Source organism: Rhineura floridana, chromosome 10 (genome assembly GCF_030035675.1).
Source record: "Rhineura floridana isolate rRhiFlo1 chromosome 10, rRhiFlo1.hap2, whole genome shotgun sequence".
NCBI classification, from domain to species: domain Eukaryota; kingdom Metazoa; phylum Chordata; class Lepidosauria; order Squamata; family Rhineuridae; genus Rhineura; species Rhineura floridana.
The window spans coordinates 76,217,109-76,242,194 of record NC_084489.1 but is presented as its reverse complement, the minus strand read 5'-3'; the positions used below and the strand labels follow the sequence as shown (position 1 = coordinate 76,242,194).

Sequence of the window (25,086 nt, the reverse complement as noted above, 5' to 3'; positions counted from 1 at the left end):
AACACAAACCTTTTGGCACAGAGCTCTATACCATAGTGCCTTAGCTCTATGGTGCTGCTTTCAAACTTGATATAATATAAATGGAAGAGTGGGGATTTTGTTCGGTCCTGTAACATAAAGATGTCTTAAAATGTTCAGTTGCAATCTGGGTTCTGAGTCATCATGTGCATTCTTGGATCTTGTGGAATATCCCAAGGCAGAGAATATGTAATGCCTCTTCTCTAGCACTCCTCTTTTCCTTAGCTCCAATAGTCACCTACGATCTAGTACTGATAATGCCCCTGTCTCCTGAAAACTTGTCTTCAGGAGTTGTGTGTCGACTGTGCGAATCATATTTTGATATGAAACTGGCCAACAAATGTTATCAGTTGACTGTTACCTGGCCAAGGTCAAATTTTGTCAAATATTCCATGAAGCCATGATACTTGACCATTATTTGATATTTGACTGGTCAATGGACCAAATAGTTTTTCACTAGCTAAATGTCCAACTTCAGGGTTACTGGGTTTTAATGGGAAAGAGACAACAGCTTATTAAGCTTTGCATCTGGTTTTAACTACATATGTTAGGCATCTTATAATGAGTACCGTATATTCCGGTGTATAAGACGACTGGGCGTATAAGATGACCCCCAACTTTTCCAGTTAAAATATAGAGTTTGGGATATACTCGCCGTATAAGACTACCCCTGTCGTTTTATACATAAATGTGTGCAACTCAACTAAGGGAAAAATGCAGAAACAGAAAGTATTTCCCCCCTAAGCATAGAAGATAGGGTTTTATTTTTCCAAAGATACAGATCAAACAACTATTATATGTAAACGGACAAAGAAAGGGGGGAGAGATCAACAAAGAAACATAGCTATGCCGATGCCTTGCTTGCAAGGTAAATCCTGAGGTTAAGAGAGATGCGCCAGGCAATCCTAAACAAATTTATTATAGAGTATCCCCACACACTGAACTTAATGGGACTTACTTCTGAGTAAACATGCATAAGATTGCACTGTCAAGGGCCTGCCTAATTCTCCCATTACAATCAAAAGAACATAAAAGTGGATTGTGCCCATATTTTAAGATTATGGGTGCAATCTGAGAATAATTTACCCCTGTTTCTTAGTAGGAAAGGACGGGCGGGGGGAGGCTGCTGTCCTTCAGGCGTGCATAAAGGAGTAGTCCGGTACTATGCATCCGAGGTAGGGTCCCAGTAAATTCAGGGAGGTTTTCTCCTAGGTAAGTGTCCTTAGGATTGCAGCTCTGCAAGGCTTCTCCTCCTTTTGCACAGTTGTCTTCCTGTTGGCAAAACTGAGATTGTAAGGTCCACGAGGCAAGGAACATTGTATATAGTTACTGATGTTGTTTCTTTATTTCTTCTCTCTGTTTCTTCTCTCTGTTTATTTTCTTACCGTAACTCTGTAAAGGGCATCCCCGTATTCTGATCGCTCTCTATAAAATAGTTACTCCTAGTAACAATCACCAAGAGTTGATTTAAAGGTTAAGGGCAGTTCCTAATAGTGACCAGGATCACCTGGACCCGCTCAAGCCCAGCCTGAAGCAGCATTATTCTACCTTTCGGTTTTTGAGTCTTTTCCCCTCTGCTCCTTCCATCTGCTTTCCTGGTCACACCCTTGCAAGACTCGTGTTCTGCTTTCATGGAAACCAATGGCTTGCGGACTTCCGGGAAGGGTGACTTAGCCTGTGCCTGCTTTTGAGACGGGCTCCTGCCTCAAAAGAAGCTTATTCAGATATATCAGTCAGTTTTTTCTTTTTTTTTTGACTGATTAAACTTCTCCCGGGTAGGGAGAAACGAAGAGATTAACCTCAAAGCCTATTTTTGTTGGGACGACCAGATCTCATTAATTTATGGGACGAGGTCCAGCCGACGAAGGTGGGACGGATTTTCAACAGCAAGCTCTATCTGATAAAGCGAACGTTCACCTTATCTTCTAAGAGAGAACGCACTAACAGGCAAGCACCCTTCTTTCTATATTTTTCTTTTACTTGACTTAAATTGTTGCTGTTTAAAAGAGATTTGCCAGATTGATCGGTTTTTGACATCTCACTGGGGAGCCGTAACTTCTCTCTGCTACGCACTAATTAATAGCTTATCTCTGTTTTTGTTGCAAAAAGCTGTCCTGGATTTGCATTCTAAAGACACACACAGAAGAGGGATTTCTATTCCAGATTTTTATTTTGAAAAATATTATACTGTTTTGAGACTACTCTCTTTTTGGTCTATTTTATTTTGACGAATCTGTTTCTTGACGATTGCCATTAATTGCTTCGATCCTGGGAACTGCATTTTGTTTACTTAACTATTGGAGAGATAAGGCTGTCTGCTCTGTTTATACTGTGATGTCACCAAGTTTGGAGTATTAACCCAATTGTTGCTGAAATAAGAAGTGGTTTTCCTATATTTTTCTTTTAAAATGGCAATTAAGAAAGTGGCTGAGAATCTGGAAATAACTATGTTTCAGAGAATAATGAATGAGATTGAGATAACGAAAATTGAATTGAGTAAAATGAAGCAGGAGATTAAAGATATAAGGGTCCCTGTGAGAGAGGTGACCCTGGAAGGGGTCCCTGTGAGAGAGGAGACCCCGGAGATTGGAATAGGGGTCCCTGTGAGAGAGGAGACCCTGGAGACTGGAATAGGGGTCCCTGTGAGAGAGGAGATCCCGGAGATTGGAACAAACGTGGAACAGGAACAAGATTTGGAGTCTATGGACTTTAGAAATAAAATCTATTGTTTGGAACTCAATGTTATCTCTGAAGAAATTAATGAAGATTCTAGAGATAAAGTTATCAATGGCATGGATTATCTTCTGGACTGGAATGATGTGATGGAGCCCAATATAGAGAAAATCTATGGAATTAACTGCAGCCATGTGACAATGGAAAAACTTTTAAGAGATGACCCAGTGTATTTTGAAAAAAAGAACAGAGATATGATTTTACAGCAGTATTTCAGCAACTTATTCAGAATGGATGGCAAGAAAATATTTGGGATAGAGGTAATTCCCATCAGACTCTTATTATATGACTATGGCTTTGACAGCAAGATTATTATGGAATACTGATAATGGAAGATTGGATATTGAAATTACTGGACTTAACAAGACTACTGAAGATGGAAGATGGAAAATGGAACTAATAGAGATAATAGAACAATGGCTACTGAAATTACTGAACCTAACAGATTCTGATGTGATGGATTAATTGAAATGTTTATTTTGACTATGGTTATGACAATAAGATTATCATAATTAGTAATGAGATGGATTAATCGATATGCTTATCTGGAAAAAAAAAATTGATAGATATATTTCTTAAAGAATTGAAACCTCTCTTTGACTTTTTGTGGAAAGAATAAAGTAATGTTTATGAGATTTGATGATTAAGTAAGATAACTACTGGAGGAAAGTGATTTTATAATATGACTTAAGAGACAGGATTGCTATATATTATAGACTTATAACTGATTTGATCTTTGACAAATGGGAAGTCAATATTTTACTCTTTATTTTTTATTTTTGTTTTTTTTTTTCTTCTTTTCTTTTTTTCTTTTTGTTTAACTATTTTTGATTTTGTTTTTTGTCTTTGAATGTTTTATGATTTTGTCTTGTATGTTTTATGAAAATCTGAATAAAAATTATTGAAAAAAAAAAAAAAAAAGGAAACCAATGGCTTGCCCTATTACGTCTGGGCAGATAGAACTTATCTCTCCCGAGGAGATAGAAATGGCTGTTGTTCCTTTTTGTTGTCTGGAAGAGAATAGGCGCACTATTCAACGCCACACACAAAGTCTCTGTCCTCTTGATAAAACAGTTACATATTTTCCTTAGAAATCCTGGGCCTTTTTTGCTTTGGTGAGCAGAACACAACTGAAGGACAGCTCGTGAATCTGAAGGGAGAGGGTGCGTGGGGCGCCTGTTGCACGATAAGGAATCAAACGGCTTTCTCCCGCATTCTCTGTTGTGTGACCCGAGTTCTGCGCCCTTCTGGACTGATCTCTCGGTGGAAGCGACAGAGACAGCACTGTCCGGAGGCAATCAACTCCCTTTCATACGGTCGCCGCATATGGCGGGGATGCGGCCGCGGCCGTTTTTGAGCTCCCCCCACCATATGCGGCAACCGCAGATTCTCCAGTCCGGCTCGGAAGTTTCAGCACCCGCCCTATAAGACGACACCCGGCGTATAAGACGACCCCCGACTTTTGAGAAGATTTTCCTGGGTTAAAAAGTCGTCTTATACGCCGGAATATACGGTAGATACAGGCGGGCCCCGCTTATACGGCAGGTTCCATTCTGGACTGCCGCTGTAAAGCGGAACCCATTGAGTTTAATGGGGCGCATCGCGCAAAAATGCAGCAAAAGCGCAAAATCGGCTTTAAAACAGGGAATTTCTCCTGATTGAAAGCCGCCACATTAGTGGAACTCTGGAAAGCGAAGTGCCGGTAAGCGGGACCCTACTGTACTAGCCTCATTTGGGTGTAATGTTAAACCATTACAGCAGTGAACTGTAGCAAACCTTGGTCTTGCACACATCTCACTCTTCTGTTGTAGCTACAAGGAGGAGATCAGAAATATTCAATTCCGTTTTAGATTAACTCCAGCTTGTCATATCTGAACCTGTACAAACTGGTTAATCTTAATTTTGGCCTATTGAAAGAAACTATAGTAAAGATTAAACACAGTTTATCTGGGTCCAGATGTCATGACAAACTGCAGTTAATCTAAAATGGAAGCAGTAGCTCATTGGCTCATTTGTGTAATGCTAAACCATGGTTTAGTAGTATGTCTGAATGCAGCCGCCGTTTACATCAAGATACAATTGGCTTTCCTCTTCTAAACTACCTTAAATCAAAATAATTTAGACTTTCCTAGAATTCCTAACATTTTATATGTTCAGAGATTTCAGTAGTGTCCAGGAAGAAGTGGTTTTAAGTGACTGGCTATCTAATGAACTAAGACCAAATTCTCAATTACTTAATCACATCTCTTTAAGAATAAAAATACTGTAACATTGTTCCAGTAATATATATTTAAAATGTTGTGGCATGGTGTCTGTGGTATTGTGCAAAAGACATAAAGTTACAATCTGTGTTGAAATGTTTCTGCCATCCAGGTAATCACTAATTTAGTGAAAATGTTGAAATCTAGAGATACAAGAAGAAATTTCTGTCCACCAAATCACTGGCTTTCAGAACAGGAAAACATTAAAGCAGATAAGGTAACAATGACATGGTTTCTTTTCTATTCTTTAAAATAAAAACCAGACTGATACAGATTTAGTTTTATTTTTAAATCTAAATCCTGGCATTAATAATTATAAATATGGTTATTAGTAAAATAATAGTGCAGGTGTTAACCTGATTCCTTGAAGGATTTTGAATATTTGTCATCTGTTCTCAGTTCTCTATCTGTGATATATACTATCATATCTTATGCATGTTTACTAAGAAGAATGTTATACGTACCTCACTGTACATGCTGAATAATTTTGTGTAGGATTGCAACTTCAATATACAAGGTATTGGTTGCATTCCCCCATAACCGTGTGACATCTTACTCTGTGGTCCAATGCAATTGTGTACAGTTAATCAGAATTTTGGGATTGGGAATAGGGTAATGTAAAACAGAGCTGACTGTAAAGTCACTTAACGCCTTTGGGAGAAGAAGTGACTGATTAAAGAAGACTGATAATTAATTTTTATAATGCTAACATCTATTGAGTGAAGCATTCTCGAGTGGGCACTAGGACACCTCCAAGTGGGTTGTCTTCCTCCTAGTGCCCTTTATGTTTAAAACTCTGTTACTAGTGATTAAATTATAGGAAAGATTTTGGTCTTGAGCTCTTAATTGGAGATATTTAACTATGTCGTTTAATGAACAACTAGGTTACACAACTTTACGTGCCATCAGCCAGACATGTATGGAGAGTGAGAAGAATGGGAAGAATAGGACCATTACAGTCTACTCTAGATGGTAAGGCAATACTGTTTTGATTTGGAAATTGAAGATGTCACTTATTTCCAGAATGTGGGGTTCCCCAGTCTGTTGCATAGCTGAATTCCAGCTGTTGGAGAACAACAGCAGGAGAGAACTATTGAGCTCATGTCTGCAGAAGCCCAAAACAGAACATCTAATTGGCCACTGTGGGAAACAGGATGCTGGGCTAGGTGAACCCTTTGTTTGATCCAGCAGGATTTTTATATTTATACTAATAGTTGTAATGATGTGTGCATGTACATTGGGAAAACAGTTTATGATCTTCCTGTAGTCTTGCCGTCTTTATTTAAGATACATGTCAAACTTTTTTTTATTTATGACCTGCCTGCCCACAGGGCTGGTTTGAATGTCATGATAAACCATGGTTTTGTCACGGAACAAGGGATGGCAAGCCTCAGCTTTGCACATTTCTTCCCTTCTCTGGTGCAGCCACAAGGAAGCAATCAGTTTTTGCTTTGTTTTACTGCAGCTTTTGTTTAACGTCAGAACTTGACCAACTGTGGTTAACCTTAATTTTAGTTTGTTTCAAACAAACCAGCTTTGTAACCCCTGTTTCAGAGAAACAGTAGTGAAGATTAATCACAGTTTGTCAGTTGTAGATTAACTGCAGCTTGTCATTTACTCAAAAATAGAAGCGAAAATGTCTGATCTTCCCCTCGTGGCTGCTCTACAGAGAGGGGAGGGCAGTGTGCACAAGCTCAAGGCCCATTGCAGCTTGTTTCCATCAAAATTAAATCATATTTATTGTAACATCCAAAACAGGTCACTGAGTCTTGAGATGGCTGAAACTTTATAAAAACAAAGTGACAACTCTTAAGAATGCATATGAAACATTAAAATATACAAACTGCACATTGCAAAAGAACCTCCTAAGATAACTTTCATTCTGTCTTGGATCAATAAGAGTGTAAGTAATATTGTAAGCCCAGCTGAGGAAAACTCATCCTTTGCCCAACTGTTTTTCCCCAGGTAGCATGCCATCAGGTGGGCTGTAGTGCCCCCTACTGTCCGAAGGCAGGAATGCTCCTTCTGGTCCTCCTCAGTTCATTCTTGCCTTCGTCCAAGGTTTTTTTTCACAGCCTTAGCTAAGCTAATATGTTTGCTACTGTGTCTTCTAGTGGGACTTCTTGAATTGTGTGTTGGTTGGAGACATGTGATCGAGTGTTGTGTGGAAGGGTGTGTGTGTGTATCTGCAGTAGAAGGTTCCCTTCATCGTTTCCTCCCTGGTCACCCTGTCTTGATCCCTGTTTTTAGTGGGCTCCACTGGGGTTTCCCCCCCTTCTCTTCCCCCCTTCCACTCAGGGCTTGCAGCTGCAGTGCAGCCCCAGTATCATCCTCACCTCCCCCCACAGGGCTTGTGGCTATGGCCTCGGAGGCCTCCTTCCTCTCCATAGCAACTCTGTCCTCTAGAGTTTGTGCGCCTTGCAGAGGCCTTTTGCCCAGAGCTTGCGGTTGCGACTCTGGGCCTCTGCTGAAGCGAGTTCAGGTGCTCTGTCCTCGCTCAGAGCTAGCGGCTGCAGTTTTGGCTTGTTACTGAAGCAGTGGCCGCCGCTTTTGGCAGTCCTGCTTCAGGAGTACCTGCCTTCGCCCGGAGCTTGCGGCTGCGGCTCTGGGCTGTTGCCAAAGTGGTGGCAGCTTTTTTTGGCAGCTTTTTTCTCCTACCCTTTTCCACGGTTGCCATTTTGTTTTGCTTTCTGCTTCCCACCCTTTTTCACAGTCGCCATTTTGGTTTGCTTGGCTCTTTTCTATCTCGCCTGTCATTTTGCTTGTGTTTTTCCTGTTCTTTTTCTTGTAAGTTTCTGCTAGTCTCCTGTGCCTCTTCATCGCTGTTCCCTGTTTTCCTGTGGTTTCCCCCTTCCCTTCTACTTCGGACAGAAGGCAGGAACTCTGTTTTTTTTTTTTTTTAAAGGAGGGTAGAGAAGCACAAGGAAGGATGTTAACAGTGGACCCTCTCTTGCAGTCAGGGCTGCACCGCACCTCTCTACCGTATGCGTGTGCTTTGGTTCCGGAATCACCGCCCCTCTCCTCCAGTGTGTGTGTGTTATACTTAGGTTACTGCACCCCTCTACTGAGTGTGTGTACACCATAGCAGGTCCAGCTGCAATTGCGGATTCCCTTGACTAGCTCTCCAATGGGGAACAGCAGGGCGTACCTGACACCACAAGGCGCAACATAAAGTTTGTTCAAGCCTGAGATCCAAGGCATCAAACATCACTCCAAGGCTGTCGCTAAAACCAAGCATTCTTCTACTCAGCTGGCTGCCATGCAGACACGGTATGTGACTGCTGCAAGCTCTCTGGAAGCATTATCCACTAGCGCCATTATTGTTGAGGATGGGTCACGTTTGGAAGTACCTGTTACAGGTCAAGAGAGACTGGCAGTGCTGTTTCACTTTCCATCAGTGTCATTGGATAAGGACTTTGATGGTTTCCCAGAACAGACATCTGTGTCTCTTCTGTCAGTTCACCAGTCACTCGTGCTTCCTTCCACTTCCAGTTAGCCTACTCCTGAGGCTAGGGTTCAATCCCCTACTACTGGCGTATTGGTTAGCCATTCTAAACCTCAAATTCCTAAACAAATTCATGATATACCATCACTTCAAAATGGAGTCCCTAGCCTTGATCATAGAGGCCATACAAGAGAGGGACTTTCTGGCGTCTTATCAATTTGACAGTAACAGGAAGATGGCAGTAGAGGCAACAGCTACGGGCGATGGAGCTCCACCACAAATGGCTTTTATGGGGTAATCCCCCCTCTGCTGGAGGCTACAACGTACAGAAAATACAGGGAGCCCCCCCTCCCTCTTTCCTATGCCGCCTCCCCCGTACTTGACCTGGACCTGGACGCCAGCTGTTTGTGTGACCCAGGGACACGACTTAGTGTTCCATCTGCGCCGGGCCGCTGCTGCAGCCGCCTCTCACAGTGGAGGATGCCAAGCCAGGCTGGAGCCATAGATGGGCTGCGGCGTTTGGCAGGCCTGGTTGCCACGGCCTGTCCTCGGGAGACGCTGCTCTGCCATGATGGTCTTTCGGTGGCTTCTGAGAGCTGAGAAGCGCCCCTGCAGCTGCCGCCGTTCTGCCGTCCGGCCTTTGTCCACTGTGCCTTGGTGTCGGCTGCATCCATGCCCCGGCACCTTCGGCTTCTTTGAGAAGAACTTTCCTGTGAGTTTTGACTTTGAGGGGCCTGTTTATCTCGCCCTCCTCCCTGTTGGAGATGCTGGACGTTAAGATCAAGGGGGGGGGCGCGTTTGTTCATGCAAACGGACTATCACCCACTCTGGTTTCTAGGCCAGTATGGGAAGACTTATACCAGGAGCTTCCATCTGAAGATACACCTTTCGGACTACACAGGCGAGAAGCCCTATTATTGAAACTACCTTTCAGATGAGACCAAAGGTCTGTTTTACATGCTTAATTCTGATAAAAGGAAACCCTGGACCATATCCTCATGGCCTCAAACCTCCCATCTGGTTTACCTTCCTCTCTTAGAGTGGTAACCAACACATTCTCTTCCAGTAATCTCATCTGTATAGTGTATTGCATATTAAAATTCACTCCTCAACTCACACCTATAACAAATGGATATCAGTCATCTTACCTTTTTCTCAGCTCATCTTTATTTCTGTCATATTGCATATGGTGCAAATAGCCCTTTCCTACATGTGTTAGTGAGTTGGACCTATTGGACATCTGTTTTCTTCCTGATCAGCTGAGGGTGCCTTAGTAATTGTATTACTATACCAAGTTACAATACTGCATAGCAATATTAAAAGAGGCACCTATTAGCTCCCCTATAATTCTTGAACCTCATTTTATGGGCTTGCTGATGTCTGAAGTTCTCTTAGAATTGTTACTTGACCTTCCTGTTTGGTCTAGCATTTCATGATGTATTAATGCTGGTGGTTTTAACAGTTTTATCTCCACAATAATTTGTTTTATATGGTCTAATTTATGTATATATATGCTATTTACCAACAGCCTCTGGGATTAGGTATGCTAAAAAATTAGTTAAATAACGGTACCCCACTGAAGACCAGTATCTTTTTGCGCTGCCCCTACTTGAAATACCACAAATATCACTACACCATATTGTATAGTGTACCATGATGACAGGCCATACATTCCTGAAGATTTTGCCCAAGACCCACATGAAATAGCAGGGTGCTTATCCAAGACACTGAGTCGCCACAGAGAGTCTGCTGTTATATTTATTTCAAGACTTTGGAGAGAATGCAAAGTGTTTGTCTTTGAAACTGTCCCCTCAACTATGCAGGTCAATGCTTTGTATCCAAAATCAGTCATATCTGCACTATGTGATAAAATAAAGGCTTCATCCTCCAGAGGTTGTCGCTGTACCTTTACCAAATGAATGTCCTGGAAATGAACAAAGATGTGATCAACATGATTGTGTGAAGACAGGCACATAGCAGTGTGTTTATGATTTGTTCAATCCTACTTGACTCCATATGAGCTAAACCCAATTAGTGTGAAAGAACCCCACTGACTTGCATATGATCATGTTTATTTGAGCTTTTTCATTTACTTAAATGGCAAGCACTTGAATTCTAAATGTCTTGTGTATTGATGACTCCGTCCCATATTTCTCTTTAAAGATGGAAACGCTGATGGGGCAATGTAGATAAAATTGACTAATTGACCAGAATAATTGAACTGCCGAAGTTAGATAGTGGTTTACCTTTGCTGTACATGCACTTTCTGTTTTAAAACACTTTTAACCCTTAGCTTAATAGATTGCATACATTGACTGTAATTAAAACTATTTCCTGAAAGTTAGGAAAGTGCTCTCATTCCAAGGCTTGCAATATTGATATTCATCACATGTTCTAAGTTCTGTCTCTTTTACACTAAATAGGCATTCTTAATAGCTCTAATTAAAAATAGCTTGGGGAACTTAAAATATAGTATCTGTTACTGTTGGTGGTTGCTGCCAAAAGACCAACTAGTCACTGCTACCTGCAAACTGATGCCGAAGAGTCTCCTCTCTGAGCATTTCCTGTGCTTCAGTACTGAAGTCGTGCATATCAGGTCTTCCAAGAATTTTTACCACTCCTGCAGACAGTGTCTATATGTACTTGTTTATGGATATTTAAACATATACTCAGATAATTGAAATTCTTGCACCTCCTTGTTTGGGAAGTTTTCATTTCCAACCATATCGGTTGGCCTTTGGCCTGTTGAACATTTATTATTTATTTAAGCCATTTCTATACTGCTTAATATATATTAAAAATCTCTAAGTGGTGTACAGAAAATAAAACAGCAAATATTATAAAAAATAAACAATAAAACAATACAAATGCATACATAATACAAATTAACAAATAAATATTAAAACAGTTGCCTTGCACTTCTCCATTCAATATCTCTCAACCTCCTGGCTCTCACCCAGGACTCCACCCATCCACCCTGGGTTTCACCCAGGGTCCAACACACACAATTGCTCCCAAAGTCTCACAAGCTTCCCAGGGGATCCCAAAAATGGAGAACTGGGGTGAATGGTTTAACACAGACCCCGTATCCCTTGTCTACACAAATACTAGGTTCCACTGACCATAGCCAGCGTTACAGCCTCACATGTGTGCCTTGGTATACCTGCTGGAACTTTCTTTCCCAACTGCAGACTCTCACTTTGCATTTGAGACCACTCCCAATATCCTTTGAGTTTTGGGAGCTACTAAGTGGCACTAAGTATGTGGAACATTCAGTAGGAAGTGAGACCACTAGGTCTAGCTATATGAGCAGGATCTCCCCACATGACTCTTTGAATCATAGTTTATGCTTGCTATTTACAGTCAGTAAGTTTGGTTCTGTAGAAATATTTTGCTCTCTGTATGGGATGATGGCATCACCATCCACAGAAGAATGGAAAGGTCGTGTATTGTATTATGCATTAAAACTGAGTGCACTCTTTTTTAATTTTCAATTTTAAAAAGTGGGCTTGGATCCGGCACCTCTTTCTGTGTCTGAGGAACGACAACTTGCAATATTGACTGAACTACCTTTTGTGGTTCCTTTTGAAGAAAGAGTAAAGGTACATTTTTTTTAACTCTTGTATTTTTTTACAATAAGTATAACCTGATATATTTGCTAAATGTAGAACCTTGCACTTTGTGAAGGACAGTATGCCTCTTTAACCACAAGAATATATACATTGCAATACAGAAATAGGCCTTCTGTGTGATCCTGTCATTTCCGATTCCATTTTCAAATCATAAAGGGAGTGATGGTATGGTTCAATTTTAGTGTCTCTTTGTCTTGAAGTGGCTGGAGATGTATGTATATGTCCCAAAGTCTGCTTGATTTTTTTCTTTTTTAAAAAAATGTGCACATACTGCGGGTTCTTGGTTTTGTGGGAGATTTTTGTTCTCAATTTACACTCAAGGCTACTCCCACCATTTCCTTGCCTGTCCAGAGCGGCTTGTAGGAAGGTACAGAAGACCAAATTGAAAGGGGCAGGTTTAGAAGCCCTTCTGTAAACATAAGAGTTCTGCATCTCAGCCTGACATTTTGGGCTAATACTAATGAGAAGTTGGAGAACAGATGGCTTCCATTTTAAACATTATACAGGAATACCCCGCTATACGGACCTTCACTTGCGAGTACAGACATATTTACAGTAGCACCATTCCCCTGTTTATGTACGCTCGCTTTGCAAGAACGGACACTTAACGGCATGACGCCACTGCCCAGTCAGTTTCCAACTACAAACCTTTTCTTAAAATAAGGCGTACTGTGTTTATTTTAGTTATAAATGCATTATTTACATCAGTTATGCCCGTATATGACGATTGCAGTGCAGTATATGCATCGATAAGTGAAAAAAAGGTAGTGCTTCACTTTAAGTACACTTTCGGTTTATGTACTCGCTCTGGACCCATTGCGTACGTTAATGCGGGGTATTCCTGTAATGATAAGCTTGGTTAAATTTTGGACTAAATCCCAAAATTCTTGGGTCTAATACTGTGGTTTAGGGTTTCTTAAGATAGTGAAATGATTCAAACTCTAGGTAACGGGAAAACTTCATCAGTGAGATTTCTTTCTGCTTTTCCTAGATAGGCAGGCAGTCACAATAATTTTAATACAACTGAACTGTAGTGCCCACCTACTGAGCCTGGGGTAAAAGGAAAAACTTGAACTTTAAACACTAAGGATTTGTTTCCCCCGTTCCCTCCAAAGGTGGGCAATTCACCAGTGGGTTGTATCTGTCCTTTTCCTTGAAATAGAGGGAGCCCCACTTGACGAAGCATCCCATCTGACAAAGCAACAAGGCAAGTTAAGCAGCAGAGTGAGTTTGGCAATATGATGAGCAGGCCAGAGCACACTACTCTGCCCGTCCATTGCTTGACCTAAAGAAAACCTAAGCTCTGTAGGTACTCTGTAACTCAATAAACCATAAAAACAATTATGCAGGTAGGAAGCCAGCAGGGGGCTTTTCAGTGATGTGCACTATCTGTCACACATACAACTATCTGCCTGTTGGACCCAAGTCGTGGGTGTGTCCTCAGTGCAATGAGCTCCTGGCTCTACGGAAACAGGTTTGTTCTCTTGAGACCAAGGGGGCTCACCTGGAGAAGCTGAGAGAGGTTTGTGGGTGAGGATTTCAGGGACATTATAGCTGTGTCCCACTTCCACGTTGATAGCTCCTCTTAGTTCTGTTAGTTCCATTCCTCTTAGTTCCAGGTTGATAGCTCAGAATGTAATTCTGAGGAAGAGGGAAATGGTCCCTTAGAGGGAACTCATTCCTTGGGGGGACAAACAGCTATCCTTTTGTGCCGAGGACATTTATCTGAGGGTGGGTGGTGGGTGGAGGGATCCTGGTAGTGGGTGATTTCATTCATTATGGAACATAGATACCGTATATTCCGGCGTATAAGACGACTGGGCATATAAGACGACCCCCAACTTTTCCAGTTAAAATATAGAGTTTGGGATATACTCGCCGTATAAGACTACCCCTGCTTATGACATGCAGGTACTTAGCAGGAAAACTGTCACTTATAAACATAAGGCTGTTTGTCATCAAACGTGTAAACATAAAAGCCACCCCTTTGCCTCTCTTCGCCCTGTTCCACGTGCGGGCTTGTCGTAGCTGAAAAGCGTCAACGAGGCGCAATCTCCTCAACTTTTGTCCGGGCCCTTCCGCGCACCAGATCAGATCATCTCCACTGCCAGGTCCTTTAACGAGCTCCCCGCCCCGCTTTCTCCTCTAAGCTATCCCGCCGGCTTTTGTTTTCCCCTCTTCTCCCATCCCCAATCCAACCTTTATTTCCCTGAAAACCTCAGCAGCTGGGCGCTGTCCTGAGGCGTAGCAGAGATGAAAGCCCAAGGCTCCGATGTAGCTTCAGTCCGGGGGGATGCGCTGTCCTGAGGCATTGGATGGTTGGAAGGGGTGGGGGAGAGCCGGGATATAGCAGGAGCGAAGCGAAGCCGCGTCTCCCGCGTGTCGCTGCTGTGAGAGTTGGGACTGAGTAAGGAGTCCAAGCCAAAGCGATGTGTCTTTGTTTATATAGGCCGGCTGGCTAGCTGCGGCGCGCTCAGAGCCTGTCCCCGTCCCTGTCGGTTGTAACTGAAGGAGGCTCCTGAGTGCGCGCTTGCTCTCCCTCTCCCTCCCCCTCCATGCCGCGCGTCATTTATGCGAGAGGAGCCGTAGAGGCCTCTTCATACAGCGGCTGGAATGCGAGACGTCAATAGTGACGCCATGGGAGCCTGACGCTACTGACCCCCGCCCCTTGCCCTCCCCGCCGGGTGTCTGTGCGTGTATACACACATGTGTGTGTGTATACACACCAGCCCTAGCCTGCACGTTTGTTTGCAGAAAGGCACGCCGGCAATAGTCCAGCAATGCCCACTCTTGCGAAATAACTACTGTATATTCCGGCGTATAAGATGACTGGGCGTATAAGACGACCCCCAACTTTTGAGAAGATTTTCCTGGGTTAAAAAGTCGTCTTATACGCCGGAATATACGGTAGTTGGATTTGTGATGGGTATACAGATCGTAGGGTTAATTGCCTGCCTGGTGGAAACACTGCGGATGTTGCCTGTCGCCTAGATAAGCCTGGTAGATAGTGGTGGGGAAGTGTCAGTGACTGTGGTGCATACTGGCAACAGTGACATGGGGAAATGTATTTGTGAGGTTCTAGAAACAAAATTTAGGTTGCTTGGTAGGATGCTGCAAGGTAGCTTTCTTTGACTACTGGTTCCATGTGCAGGGCCAGCTAGATAGGTGGAGCTTTGTAGTCTCAATTCGTGGAGAAGAAAATGGTGTTGGGAGGAGGGAGTTGGATTTGTTAGACACCGGGGAACATTTTGGGACAAGTCAGGCCTTGTCAAAAGGAAAAGGCTCCACTTGAACCGGGATAGAACTGGACTGTTGGCACTTAAAATAAAAGTGGCAGATTGGGGGAGGGGGGAAGCTAACAGGAGCTGAGAAGATTCCTATTAGGAACAAATCCCCACCCCCACGCCCGGGATGAAGATGAAAGCATGGGATAGCTATTGAGAGAGGCCAAAGCACCACAGGCCAAAACACAAGTGCTGAAGCCTCTTGAAGAGAGACACTGTATATACAAGTGTTGCTATGTTAATGTCAGAAGCCTCTGAGCCAATATGGGAGAACTGGAGTGCTGAGTCTTAGAGGACAGCCTTGATATAGTGGGCGTAATGGAAACCTGGTGCAATGGAAACAAACAGTGGGGCACTGGAGGTGGTGTTGGACTGTACGTCAAAGAGGGCATTGAATCCAGCAAGCTAGAAATCCCAAATGGGATTGGAAGTTGTTTAAAAACACAATATTAGAAGCTCAACTGGAGTGTGCACCACCAGGACCAAGAGGATGCCAGTGTGGTTAACGAGCAGAGTCAAAGACTCTAACAGCGGCAAGAAAGCTTTGTACAAAAAGTAGAAGTCTTGTCCAAATGAGAACAAAAAGGAAAACAAAACATTGGCAAAAGAATGCAAGCAGACAATAGGGGATGCTAAAAGGAATTCGAGGAGCACATTGCTAAAAACAAAAACCAACAGCCAAAAAATCTTTTTATATAATAGTAGCAGGAGACCGTCTCAGAAGGCTGTTGGAACCTTGGATGACAAGGGAGTCAAAAGTATGCTAAAAGAGGATAAGGTGACTGCAAAGAAGCTGAATGAATTATTTACATCTGTCTTCAGAGTGGAAGATATAGGGCAGATCCCTGTGCTTGAACTGACGTTTGCAGAAAGGGAATTTGAGGAACTGAGGCAGATAGTGGTGGCAAGAGATGAAGTTCTAGGCCTACTAGATGACATAAAAACTGACAAATCACCAAGTCTGAATGGCATCCACCCAAGAGTTCTTAAAGAACTCAAATGCGAAATTGCTGATTTCTGTATGTAACTTGTCCTTAAGATCCACCTCCATATTTAAGGACTGGAAGGTGGCCAATGTAACACCAATTTTTAAAAAGGGATCCAGGATGGAGGGGGTAATCCTGGAAATTACAGGCCAATTAGCTTAACATCTGTTCCAGGAAAACTGGTGGAAAGGATTGTTAAAGATAAAACAACCAAGCATATAGAAGAACTGGCATGGCTTCTGCATGGGTAAATCATGTCTTACTAACCTATTAGAGTTCTTTGAGAGTGTCAACAAGCATACAGAAAAAGGGTTTAACAAGATACCCCACCAGTGACTCATGAGTAATCTGAGCAGTCATGGAAGAAGAGGAGAGGTCCTCTTGTGGATCAGGAAATGGCTAGGAAACAGGAAGCAGAGAGTAGAGGGAAAATGGACAGTGCTCCCAGTGGAGAGATGTAGAGTTGCTCAAGGATTGGTATTGGGTCCAGTGCTTCTTATTAATAAATGATCTGTAGGTGTGAGCAGTGAGTTGGCCACGTTTGCTGAAGATACTAAATTGTTCATAATCACTAAAACAAAAAGGGATTGCAAAGAGCTCCAAAAGGACCTTTCCTGACCGAGTGAATAAGTGGTAGAATGACAAATACAATTCAGTGTAAGCAAATGTAAAGTGGTGCATATTGGGATAGAGTTGTTGTTGTTGTTGTTGTTAATAATAATAATAATAATAATAATAATAATAATAATAATAATAATAATAAATTTGTATCCCGCCCTTCCTCCTAGCAGGAGCCCAGGGCGGCAAACAAGGCACTAAAAACACTTTAAAACATCGTAAAAACAAATTTTAAAATACATTAAGACAAAACAGCGTTAAAAACATTTTAAAAACATTTTTAAAGGGTTAAAAACATTATTAAAAATCATATTAAGCAATTCTGATACAGACACAGACTGGGATAGCTCTCAACTTAAAAGGGTTGTTGAAAAAGAAAAGTCTTCAAAAGGCGCCAAAAAGATAACAGATTTGGCGCCTGCCTAATATTCAAAGGGAGGGAATTCCACAGGGTAGGTGCTGCCACACTAAAGGTCCGTTTCCTATATTGTACAGAACGAACCTCCTGATAAGATTGTATCTGCAGGAGGCCCTCACCTGCAGAGCGCAGTGATCGACTGGGTATGTAAGGGATAAGGCGGTCTTTCATGTATCCTGGTTCTGAGCTGTATAGGGCTTTGTACACCAAAACTAGAACCTTGACCTTGGCCCGGTAGCAAATGGGCAGCCAGTGCAATTCTTTCAGTAGTGGGGTGACATGTTGGCGATACCTTGCTCCAGTGAGCAGTCTCGCTGCCGCATTTTGCACCAGCTGCAGCTTCCGGACCAACCTCAAGGGCAGCCCCACATAGAGCACATTACAGTAATCCAGCCTGGAGGTTACCAGTGCGTGGACAACAGTGGTCAGGCTATTCCAGTGCAGAAACGGCCGCAGCTGTCTCACCAGCCAAAGCTGGTAAAAGGCACTCCTAGCCACTGAGGTCACCTGGGCCTCGAGCGACAAAGATGGATCCAGAAGCACCCCCAGGGTACGGACCTGCTCTTTCAGAGGGAGTACGACCCCGTCCAAAGCAGGCAACTGACCAATTATCCGAACTCGGGAACCACCAACCCACAGCGCCTCCGTCTTGCTAGGATTCAAACTCAGTTTATTGGCCCTCATCCAGCCCACCACAGAGTCCAGGCAGCAGTCCATGGCTTGAATGGCCTCTCCCGATTCAGATGTTATGGAGAAATAGAGCTGAGTATCATCAGCATACTGCTGACACCTCACCCCAGATCTCCTGATACCACTCCCAAGGGCTTCATATAGATGTTAAACAGCATGGGGGACAAGCGGCACCCCACAGCACAGCTGCCAGGGGGCCGAAAGACAGTCACCCAATGCTATTCTCTGAGAACGACCCTGGAGATAGGATCAGAACCACTGTAAAACAGTGCCTCCAATATCCATCTCACCAAGTTGGCCCAGAAGGATACCATGGTTAATGATATCAAAAGCCGCTGAGAGATCAAGTAAAAATAACAGGGTCGCACTCCCCCTGTCCTTCTCCCGATAAAGGTCATCCAACGACCAAGGCCGATTCAGTCCCATAACCAGGCCTGAACCCAGACTGGGATGGGTCAAGATATTCTGTTTCATCCAAGAGTACTTGCAGTTGCTGCGCCACAACCCTCTCAATCACCTTCCTTAAAAAGGGAGTATTTGCAACCGGTCGGTAGTTGTCACAAACCAATGGGTCCGGGGTGGGCCTTTTCAGGAATTGTGGGATCATCACCTCTTTCAGGGTGGCTGGAAATACTCCCGCAATGATGCATTGACCACACCCTGGATCCACTCGGTCAGACCCCCTCAGCAAGCTTTAATAAGCCAAGAAGGGCAAGGGTCGAGAAGACACATTGCTGGCCACATCTTTGTGAGCACCTTGTCCACGTCATCAGGCCGCATCAACTGAAACCGTTCCCAAGAAATTGCAGCAGACGTTGCACTGGACACCTCATTGGAGACTACAGTATATGTAGATGGGGCATCAAAACTGCTACAGAGGCGAGCAACTTTACCCTCAGAGTGCCTTGAAACAATTCACAGTGGGCCTCCAAAGGGTCTAAGACTCCATTATTAATTTCACATATATGCTCATGGGATCTGTACTGGCAGTGACTGAACAGGAATGAGACCTTGGGGTCATAGTGGATAGCTCTGGAGATATCAGCCCAGTGTGTGGCAGCTGTGAAAAGGGCAAACTCCATGCTAGGGAACATTAGGAAAGAAATTGAAAATAAAACTGCCAGTATCATAATGCGGTTGTACAAATCCGTGGTGCAACTGCATTTGGCTGTGTACAGTTTTGGTCACCTCACCTCGAAAAAGATTTGGAGGACTTGGAAAATGTTCAGAAAAAGGCAACCAGAATGATTAAGAGGATAGAGCAAGTCCCCTATGAGGAAAGGTTGCATTTGGGGCATTTAGAGAAAAGGAAAGAGGTGACATGATAGGGGTGTGTAAAATTATGCATGCCACGGAAAATGTGGATAGAGAAGTTTTTCTCCTCCCAATACACTAGAACTCATGGAAGCTAAGTTTTGGAACATTCAGAAACGAAAAAAGAAAGTACTTCTTCATGCAGCACATAGCTAAACTATGCAATTCACTCCCACAGGAGGCAGTGATGGCCACCAACTTAGATGGCTTTAAAAGAAGATTAGATAAACTTGTGGAGGATAAGGCTATCATTTGCTACTAGCCATGCTGACTATGCTCTCCCTCCACAGTTGGAGGCAGTATGCTTCAAAATACCAGTTGCTGGAAACCACAGAAGTGGAGAGTGATCTTGCACCTAGGTCCAGCTTATGGGCTTCCTGTGGGCAACTGGTTGGCGACTATGAGAACTGGATGCTGGACTAGATGGGCCATTGGTCTGATCCAGCGAGCTTTTCTTACGTTGTTCTTTCCCAGTCATTCCTTGAGAGTGAAGAACGATAAAACTCTTACAGGTGCACTGATTTTTAGCTAGCTTAATAGCTAACCTGGCTTCAGTTGTCCATGCTCTGGTAACGTCCAAGTTAGATTACTGCAATGCACTCTATGTGGAGCTGCCTTTGAAGACAGTTCGGAAACTGCAGCTTGTGTAAAATGCAGCGGCCAGACTGGTAACAGGGATCAGATGGTCCGAACATATAAAACCGATTCTGGCCCGCTTGCATTGGCTGCCTGCGTGTTTTCGAGCTCGATTCAAGGTGCTAGTTTTAACCTATAAAGCCTTACACAGCTTGGGACCACAATACCTGATGGAACGCCTCTCCCAATACGAACCCACCCGTACACTATGCTCAAGATCAAAGGTCCTCCTCCGGGTGCCTACTCCGAGGGAAGGTGGGAGTCTGGCAACAAGGGAGAGGGCCTTCTCAGTGGTGGTCCCCAAATTATGGAATGATCTTGTTGATGAGGTGTTATCTTTTCAGCGCCAGGTCAAGACTTTCCTCTTCTCCCAGGCATTTTAGCATGTGTTTTTAAATTGTTTTAAAGTTTTAAATTGTTTTAAAAAGATATGTTTTAAATTTGTATATTTGCTTTAATGTTTTTAGTTACTGTAAACTGCCCAGAGAGCTTTGACTAGGGGGCGGTATATAAATAAATAAATAAATAAATAATCTCCTTTGCAAAGTATTGCGTATGGGCTACAGTAGTTTAGCATCATTTTCCACATTTTTCAACCTTGTTGAAACACCTGCAAATTGCAGTTCCCATGCTTGTCTCCAGATAGAATTGGCAATATCATACCCTAGATCAGCTTTCCAGAACTTCATGCCTTGCAGGGGTTTTGGGCTTCAACTTCTATCACTCCCAGCCAGTGTGACTAGTGGTCTGGGATGATGGGAGGTGCAGTCCAAAACATATGCAGGGCACCAGGTTGGGGAGGTGTTGCCTTATGTGATCCCAGCTGCATGCCTTGCCTGTGTTTCAATAGACATTTGTTGTGCTGGTTACAGAGGATGGATAATATTTGAGAAATAAAGTCCAAAGGCTTCTTCAATGGGGTGTGCCGTTTTTTGGATCCTAACCTTGACCTATAATTTAGGTATTACTTTAAGTATCAGCCCTTTGAAGTACACCACAAAGTGTCTATTGTTTAAAGGGGCTCTCTTCATCTTCTTAGTTTTTAAAAAATGTAATAGTTTCTAAGGTTCTTTTGTTGACTCTGTAGCTTTCAGCTAATTAGGAAACTGAATTCCCAGAACTGTGCTGTCATCAGTGTGTGCTAGTACTATCAAGGAAATTAAAGATAGTTTCATGGGAGAAATAAATCACTGTTTCCCAAAAGGACAATGATAAATGTAGAGAAACATGTTGTTTAGCTTTGGTGAGAGGCTTAGAAGTGGTACAGATCACAATTATAACTTGAAACTTACTCATATAACATGTCAGTTTCTTAGTGCAGGCATAGTATCTTTTTTTTAACTATTCTGTATCCTAACTTTTAACAGTTTACATACCTAAACAAACTCTCTTCTGTAATTACTATTTAACACAGTTTTGAATGAAAACTGGAATGTTGTGGAATTGTGGCGTATTGAAAATCCATATTTAAATTGAATTCATTTTTGTCTTCCTTTCACTACTCCATACAAGATCTTTCAGAGGCTGATCTACGCTGACAAACAAGAGGTTCAAGGAGAAGGTCCATTTCTGGATGGAATTAACGTCACTATTAGAAGAAATTATATTTATGAAGATGCATATGACAAACTTTCCCCTGAAAATGGTACTGTGTTTATAAAATTATAAAATGCCGCCCTGGGCTCCTACTGAGAGGAAGGGCGGGATATAAATAAAATAATAAATAAAATAAAAAATCAATGCTAAAATAAGTTCATAGTAATAAAATCACTTGTCTTCGGAACTATAAAAATATGAGCCATATAATCTGTTGATGCATGCAAACCTTGCCTCTAATTGGGGACCCGTTTGGTTAGTGCATGATATGAAGATGTATAATGTATATTTTGTTAAGAACTGCACAGTTTGTGTTCTGCTTCAGAATTCCACTCTTATGCAAGTTTAAAAAAACAACTACCATGCACTTGTAGAAGCTGTACTCTGTGTTGGGATATTTTAAAAAATGTTTTTTTAAAAGCCTGTTGTATGTTAATTTCTTCTGGATTTCTTGTATGTGTTCCTTTTTTTCGATCTATGTTGTGGCTGTGCCCACACTCTCATTTGAGCGTGGCCCACACTCATTTAACAAACTTGTGAACAGCCTACTGGTGGATAGACAGACTGATGTGGTAGGCTGAAAAAGCTCCAGATCTGAATAAAAGGCAGATTTGCATCATTCAGTGAGTTCCAGGTAAGGCCCCCAGCAAAAATCAAGTCCTGGATGTAAAGGAGGGAGAAATAAGCCTTGTTACTCTGAATAGTCCAATGTGAGTTGTCTGACATCTTACAGAGCCACAGGTTCCTCATCCCTGATCTAGAGCAACTGGCTATGCATAAAGCCTGCACCATAGAGCTTCAAACACACATTAAAAAAAAATTAGTGGGCTTGCAGTAATTTGATAACATTAGGCTTATCTATGTGGTGAGTTTTTCCAATGAAAAGACTTAATAAAATGATTTTAAGGGGCTAGTTTACCCATGTGTGGTCTCCTATTAATAAGAACCAAAATGTGAAGATTGGTTAGTACTGTAGTGCTGTGTAGTTTGGACACGTGGCATTTTGATTCCATATTTTATGAACTCTTTAAGCTCAACTGCATATTTCTTCAGAACATTGTTTTAAAATGTATGTGTGTATGAAGGGCGTATCTTTGCAAATCTATACATAACTTGTTTTCTCTCTTTCTTTAGAACCTGACTTGAAAAAACGAATTCGTGTTCATTTACTTAACGCCCATGGTCTAGATGAAGCTGGTATTGATGGGGGAGGAATATTCAGAGAATTTTTGAATGAACTACTTAAATCAGGATTTAATCCTAACCAGGGTTTTTTTAAGACCACTAATGAAGGACTGCTTTACCCTAACCCTGCTGCGCACATGCTCATTGGAGATTCTTATGCAAGGCACTACTATTTCCTTGGGAGGATGCTTGGAAAGGTAAAATAAATGGCAAATATACATGTATGGTAATTGCTTGAATGCTACATGGGATAGACGTGGGAATCTTTTATGGAATGTTTTCAGAAATGGAGAGAACCTGGAAAACTATAATAGGTTTGTATACATTTTCTTCCCTCTTTGTTTCAAGAGGAGGACATCTTCATTTTAATTATGTGTAATATTTGTTTTCACAACATTTATAGTGCAGCACACAGTTGCATTCTTCATGATTGCCATTTGTAGTTCATGGGGGTTACTTTTTAATGCTCCATGTTTTAAGCGAAAATATTATTTTTATTATTTTTTTACTTCTTATTTATTTCATTTCTATCCTGCCCTTCTTCCCAGAAGGAGCCCAGGGTGGCAAACAAGGGACAAAACTCTGAAATCTTAAAAACAAAACAAAACATCTTAAATATATATTAAAAAACATTTAAAAACATCTTAAAAACAACTCCATCACAGATGCAGACTGGGATAAGACCTCTATTTAAAAGGCTTGCTGAAACAGGAAAGTCTTCTGTAGGTGCCAAAATTTCTGTAACCCCTGGAGGCATTCAAGAGGCAGCCACCTGTTCGGTATGCTTTAAGTTGGATTCCTGCATTGAGCTTGGGGGTTGGACTCGATGGCTTTATAGGCCCCTCCCAACTGTACTATTCTATGATTCCATAACATAGATGGTACTTGTCTTAATATTTAAGTGGAGTGAATTCCAAAGGGTAGGTGCCACAATACTAAAGGTCTGCTTCCTATGTTGTGCGGAATGGATCTCCTGATAAGATGATTAACTGCAAGAGATCCTCACCTGCAGAGTGCAGTGAGTGGGCATATAAGGAATAAGATGATACACATACTACTCCAGGACATTTTTCAAATCAAATCACCTGCACAAAAATTTTAACATCTTTCTAAGCAGTGTATAGACTACGGAGTCTGAGAGCTGCAGATAAATATATATGGGCAAATTGGCTTAATGATGGGTTGATATGATATTGAAATTCTCATCCTGATATGATTTCAAGTTTTAGTTTCTCAGTGTCAAGAGAAAGCTGTTTGATTTCTACCAAGATGGCTTTCTTTTCTTTTTTTGCAACATTTGTTCTTGTCAGTCTCACATTGAGCAGGTGTAGAGATACCGCAACAGCACTGAGCCATGATGTGATCACCAAAGAGCCAGATTGCATTAATAACCAGTCTTTGTTTCCCTAATTTCCCTTTTAAATCTCAGCATTGGCAGTCTGTTCAGTATGCTCCCAGGATGACACTGGTTGCACTGAGTGGGGAAGATGCAGTAGGGCCATTTCACACATCATATTTTTTAGGTGTACACCTGCGATATGTTAAGTATACATCTAAAAATGTAAATTGTGAACTGCGCAGAAAATTCTCTGCAAACATGGGTCAAAGAGATGCAGTCTCTGGGAACCTTGATAGGTTGCAATGCTTTCCTGAGTGTATGCTCTGGATTTGTCTCTCAACATGACGTGTGAAATGATTTTTACCATCTGGCCAAATCAGGACTCCACATAACAGTGCTAGTGAACAGTTTGTGCCTATCTACCTGTAACTCCTAGATAAGGCTTGTGTCAAACCTGGAAAACTCTCTTGTTCAGTTTGTAAAGACTAATCTTGCCAACATAGAAATATAGAAGCCATTATATTTTGCCTGGATATTAACAGGTTAATTGTTGAAAAGCTAAGTAACATCACTGTTCTTAGACTTGGAAATCAGAAGGAACCCAGTTACTTGTCATTTTGAAAGCAGTGAAATATTGATGTGTGTGCTGTGTTTACGTAAGGCACAAAATGACTGTGTTATTTAATAATTAGCTGTATCCAGGTGCAGAAACACCCTTTAAGTGGCATGTTTGGAAAGTTGATGAATTCAGCAGCAAGATAAGGCACGGCTTTACTATTCAGTTCCTGCCAGTATTATGGTTCTAGTTGAAGACTTACTGAATTCTTCCATTTTATGCATTTGCAAGTAATTTCTGAATTGTAGCAGTTTGTATAAATAAATTGCATATGCTACAAAGGAAGCAGTCTGGCATCCAGAGCAATTTCTTATG

General features: G+C 42.1%; 1 protein-coding gene across 2 annotated transcripts in view; it reads left to right on the top strand.

Moving 5' to 3' along the window:
• UBE3C (ubiquitin protein ligase E3C) overlaps positions 1 to 25,086 on the top strand; it is an 89,924-nt gene that overhangs the window by 47,180 nt on the left and 17,658 nt on the right. For both annotated transcript variants that reach the window (XM_061587477.1, XM_061587476.1), the window contains 5 exons: positions 5,125 to 5,229; positions 5,897 to 5,984; positions 11,962 to 12,059; positions 21,548 to 21,680; positions 22,766 to 23,013. In XM_061587477.1, coding sequence (XP_061443461.1) covers positions 5,125 to 5,229; positions 5,897 to 5,984; positions 11,962 to 12,059; positions 21,548 to 21,680; positions 22,766 to 23,013 — 672 coding nt within the window. The remainder of the gene's footprint in view (positions 1 to 5,124; positions 5,230 to 5,896; positions 5,985 to 11,961; positions 12,060 to 21,547; positions 21,681 to 22,765; positions 23,014 to 25,086) is intronic.